This window comes from Bos mutus, chromosome 4, assembly GCF_027580195.1.
Source record: "Bos mutus isolate GX-2022 chromosome 4, NWIPB_WYAK_1.1, whole genome shotgun sequence".
NCBI lineage: Eukaryota > Metazoa > Chordata > Mammalia > Artiodactyla > Bovidae > Bos > Bos mutus.
In genome coordinates this window covers 6,692,758-6,697,851 of record NC_091620.1, presented here as the reverse complement: position 1 = coordinate 6,697,851, position 5,094 = coordinate 6,692,758, and the positions used below count along the sequence as shown (strand labels likewise).

Below are 5,094 nucleotides of genomic sequence, written 5' to 3'. Positions count from 1 at the left end.
ACATGTGTGTTTGTTTGCTCTCCTGTCCTGGACATTATGCTTCCCTTCCAGGACTATGGGGCTTTGACCGTCCACGGGTTTATCATAGTTGATGGGTTGATTCCGTTGATCTTTACTAGGAAAAAACGGCCCTGACGCCGCTCTCTTCCTTAGGCTATTTCACCCCTCAAACCTCCGAGACACCCACCCCATTCCAGAACCCTACCGCTTTGTGCTTTATGATCCAAGTGCTCACAAACTTGCTGTCCATCTTGCCTCCTTCCCATGGCACAGAGAAGCGAGATCAGCCAGGATTTTTCTCTCTTTTGCACGGACATCCTCCAGCATAAGCCGAAATTCCCATTTCCTCTGTCACGCCGCCCCAGTCGACATTCTTCTCCTTTTTCTCCTCCTCCTCCTCCTCGTCATCCCCCTCCTCTCCTCCTCCTCCTCCTCCTCCTCCTCCTCCTCCTCCTCCTTCTTCAGAGGGTGTGGATGGGGCAAGCAGTAAGTCCATTTGAGACGATGGGGCGGAGGAAGATGCGTGGTGATGATGAGGGCGGACTGTGGGTGGCTCCGCTTCCTCGTGCAGGGCACGCTTGTTCGTGTTCTCGGGGGAAGATACTGCTCATCATTCTTTGTCCTCTCTACGTGCGGAGGGCATGGTGCGGCGTAGGTAGCCATGCGGGGGAAACAAGCCATCGGAACGTTCTCTGTTCCTTGCCACGCCGACTAGCGCAGTCAGGAGCCAGAGTTGGCCCTCGAGGTCGGAGATGTTACATCGCAAATTCCCGGTCTGCCGTTTGATGGAGGGTTTGGGGTTTGAAGCCATCAGCCAAGCCAAAGAAAGAAAAACGCAAGAGGTGGTCGATAAGGGGCCTCAGGTGCCCCTCCAGCGGGTCACGGGCCCATGAGGCAGTCGAGAAAGCAGCTAGGGGAGGACAGCTTCCCCACCGCCCCAGGCACTTTGGAGGCCGGCCGCATCTCCTCGCGTCCAGAGGCGTTTGCCCGGGGCCCAGCTGGATGAGACTGCCAGACAGGACGGGCAGAGTCGGAAGTCCAGTTGTCTTGCTATCACAATCTAGGGTAGGCTCGGGTCTTTCCTCAGTGCGGGGAGGACCTTTGCTTTCAGAAATGAACGTGGCGCGACATATCTCCACTCAGGCACCGGTGCGATGCTGGTGGAGAAGTTTCTTTGGGACTGGTTGGGTTGCCTTTCTCCCCTTGGCCTTCGTGTTGGTGCTGGTGGTGCTGGTGGTGCTGGTGGCGGTGCTCATGGCCTTGTGGATCGCTTCTCCTGTTTGGCACTTGGAGCTTCTCCAGCGTACTCCTTGCACCGGACATGGAGCCCCAGGGATCTTTGCGGACGAAGTCCGTGCCGGGGACGCGCGCATCCCCGCCTCATTCCTGCCGGACCCTCCGCCAAGTAGCACGAGGCCTCCCAAGGACAGACACCCATAAAGGCTGCTTGCCCGTCTTCTCCCCGGACGCCTCTCGACGTCTGGGGCATTTTCGAGAGCCTGACCGGCCGGAAGGAGACGGTTCATGGACCTGCACCCGCTCTTCCCTGCCCCCCGAAGGGCTCCCGAGATCTTCTCCTTGCTCGGCTGGCTGTGAGCGCTCTGTGAGGCGTCTCCAGGCCGCGTCACTCACCCGAGGCCAGCGGTGCGGCCAGGGAACGGAGACGGGGAACGAAAGGCAAACCCACACCCAAAGTCCCATCCCGAGAGGACTCTCCCACCCTCGCAGAAGTGGGAGGCCCTCGGACCGTGCCCAGGCCCGCTCATGCACCCCATCACCCCATCCTCTCCAGCGACTTCCCAGCAGAGCCAGCCCTCGAGAGCTCAGCCGCTCAGGCACGAGCCCGTCCCAAGTGAACACCGAGACCCCGGGCACACTCCAGGCCCCGCTTTTCCCCAGGAGGCTGCATCACGCACACGGCCGAGAGGAACCCGCTCCTCGTCGGAACTCTTGGTGCGTCACACAGGGCGTGCCGCACACAGCGTGTGCCTGGGCGTCTGCACGCATGTGCGTCAGAGCCGACCTACCGCCACAGCCCCAGAGACGGCCGCGGCTTCTTGTTCTTCCCCTTGGTGGCTCTGGCCCTCCCGCTGGCACAAGGGCCGTTGCCGACGTTCTTCGGCCCCGGAGGCGGGGTGTCCGTGCTGGGACGGTCGAGCCGCTCGTGCTCCTGTTGGGGCGGCGTGCGGTTTCTCCCTCCTCCGTGTTTGGACTGGTGAATCACGACTGCGCCGGCAGGCAGGGCAGACTGGACCTTCCGCAGCTCCAAGGCCGGCTTCGGTCGGCTGTGTTCTTGCAGGCGTCTCCACTGCTCTAAGCTCATCCCTTCGACCTCTGTGTCCCCCGGGGACTCCTCCGACCCAGGAGCTCTGCCGCTGGCGTCTCCTGCAGGCTGCCCGGGCTCTGTGGGGTCAGCCCCGACGGGGGCCGCTGCCCCTCCCCCAGCGCCCCCTTCCCACGCACCCTCCCGGGCGTAGAACAGGACGTAGGCGCTCTGGCTCAGGGCAGCGGTCTCGTCACAGGCGGTCACCTTGGCATCGTCCATCTTATACCATTGGCCGTTGCCCGCTCGGGCGTAACAGAAGTAGTGTCCTCGCTCACAGCTCCACCCGGAGTGCACCAGCACGGCATAGAGCACGTAGCCCAGTGGCCCTGCCTTCCGCTCAGACGTGTAGGGCTGCAGGTCCAAGCACTGGGGATAGCGCACCTCCTGAGCCCTTTTGGCCCCGCTCACCGGTGTGAACCGCTTCAGCACCAGCACCAGGACCTGGGAGGTGCTGTGCAAAGTCAACCTCTTGGTGGCAGGCACCTTCCGGAGACAGACGCCACAGTCATAGGCATTGTCCGCGTCCAGCTTCTCGGGCTTCACCAGCTCTCTCAGAGCTTGCTCCACACTCTGAGCCGCCGTGATATCCAGGCTGATGTCCAGATAAGGGTCGAACGTGTCCGAGACACCGAGGCAGCGGAGACACTGGATCTGAGACCTCCAGGTCCCGCCGAAGATCTGACGGATGACGGTGGTGTCCTCGGAGGCATGGCCCGACGGCTGGGATGCACTCAAGCACCCTTGCTGCATGGCATTCAGAGTGAACATCAGAAACTCGTGGGCATCTTCCTGCTGGTGTCTGTGGAAGCCCGCCAGCAGGTCCTTGCGGGGCCGGATCACCTCTCCCGCGTGAAGGAGGGCTCGGGTCACGTGAGCTCGCATGGCACAGAGCGTGCAGGCGCTGCGGGCCGGACAGAGGGTGGCGTGCTGCTGGGACACCATCCAGCTGGCCAGGGGCGGCGTGTGGCTCAGACACTGCAGCGCCGCATTCACGTAGCAGGTGTTCCCCAGGTTCTGAAGCCCAGCCCCCACCCCCCACGGCCCCTTCCAACTCAGGGCGCCTTTCTGGCCAGGCGTCAGCCCTGCTGACCCAGGAGCCAAGTCACCCCGCTGGGGACGCCCAAGCGCCGGCGACGGCCCCTCAGGGACAGAGGGTCCCCGAAGGGCATCCGCACCAGCGGCGCTGGGCCCACAACCTTGCCCTCCGGGGAAGACGTCGAAGGGAGACGGACACACACCTCCCCCGTGCTCAGAAGCAGCCCCCGGGGCTCTGCACACAAGGCCCACGAGGGTTTCCATCTCCTACCTGCAGCTGCACGCCGACGCCTCCTTCCCTCAGACGGTCCGGCTCCAGAAAAGGGCCTGGGCCCCGCCCCCTCGGGCCTTTGGGGGCTTCCCCACAGCCCCACCCCCGCACGTGCAGGCTCCTCATTGGCTGAGGCGGCCGAGGGCGTGCCCACTCCCACTCCCGCCATCCAACCACCCACACTTTTCTCGGGGAATTCCCCTTGACGAGGCCCCACACGCGCACTTCCGACCTGACCCCTGGACCAAAGGGCTCAGGATGCAAATGATTGGGGGCATTGGGCCTTCCAGCCTTGCCCGCTAGAGATTCACTGCAGGGCTTCCAAGTTCAGCACACAAATGCCGGCTGCACAGGACTTCCGTGGGCTCACCATTCACATCCTAACACACGTGTGGAAACATATGTCTGCCCACCGAACCTCTCCCCTTTAGGGGTCTCCCGACCCCAGACCCCTGCCTGAGGACAACCCCTCCCCGGACAACAATAAACCCTTGCCTCAACTTTGCGCTCCAGCGAGGTCCTCCCCAATTTCTCATGCACTCTTCTAGCGTTCTCACTGGACACTCTTCTAGCGTTCAGGGTCCTAGCACCAAAAGATGCCAGCAGAGTGCCACATATGCTTTTTCGAATCAAAATATATAATGTAAGATCTAAATTTGTTTGGAGACATTTCAAATTGGAATGATAAATTTTAAAATCGTAATTAACATGATATTAATCAAAATATATAATGTAAGATCTACTCTGAATTTGAATACGGTCATTTCATAAATTGGAGAAGTCAGTGGGAACCCACTCTAGTATTCTTGTCTGGAGAATACCGTGGCCAGGGGACCCTGGTGGGCTGCAGTCCATGGGGTTGCAGAGAGTCGTACATGAGTGAGTGACTAAGACACAACACATTTCATAAACTGTATGATGAGTTTTAGGAGCCAGGAGATCCAGGAATCAACCCTATTCTTATCCTCCTTTCAATCTGACGGTGACAAAGTGAAAGTGAAAGTGTTAGTTGCTTAGTCATGTCTGACTCTTTGAGCCCATGGACTGTAGCCCCTGCAGGCTCCTCTGTCTGTGAAATTCTCCAGGCAAGAATACTGGAGCGGGATGCCATTCCCTTCTCCAGGGGATCTTCCCGACCCAGGGATGGAATCCAGGTCTCCTGCACTGCAGGCAGATTCTTTACCATGTGAGCCATGAAAAGTGAAAGTGAAGACGTTCAGTGGTGTCCGACTCTTTGCGACCCCATGGGCTGTAGCCCACCAGGCTCCTCTGTCTGTGGGACTTTCCAGGCAAGTGTACTGGAGTGGGTTGCCATTTCCTTCTCCAGGGGATCTTCCCAACCCAGGGACTGAACCCAGGTTTTCTGCACTGCAGGCAGATGCTTTACCGTCTGAGCCAGCCATGAAATGGTAACAAATTCTGCAAAGTGCTGTCTAGAAATGGCCACATGGGGGTGACAGTG

The 5,094-nt window shown here is 59.9% G+C and overlaps 1 protein-coding gene across 1 annotated transcript; it reads right to left on the bottom strand.

Annotated features, from left to right (window-relative positions):
- Positions 1-2,023: 2,023 nt before the first annotated feature.
- Positions 2,024-3,625, bottom strand: LOC138987654 (ubiquitin carboxyl-terminal hydrolase 17-like protein 6). The gene has a single exon (XM_070369929.1). The coding sequence runs from the start codon at positions 3,623-3,625 to the stop codon at positions 2,024-2,026; it is 1,602 nt and encodes a 533-aa protein (XP_070226030.1).
- Between the last annotated feature and the right edge of the window lie 1,469 nt (positions 3,626-5,094).

What these genes read in the sequence shown, in the direction of transcription:
- LOC138987654 (XM_070369929.1), bottom strand. Translation starts at nt 3,625, where the DNA reads ATGGAAACCCTCGTGGGCCTTGTGTGCAGAGCCCCGGGGGCTGCTTCT.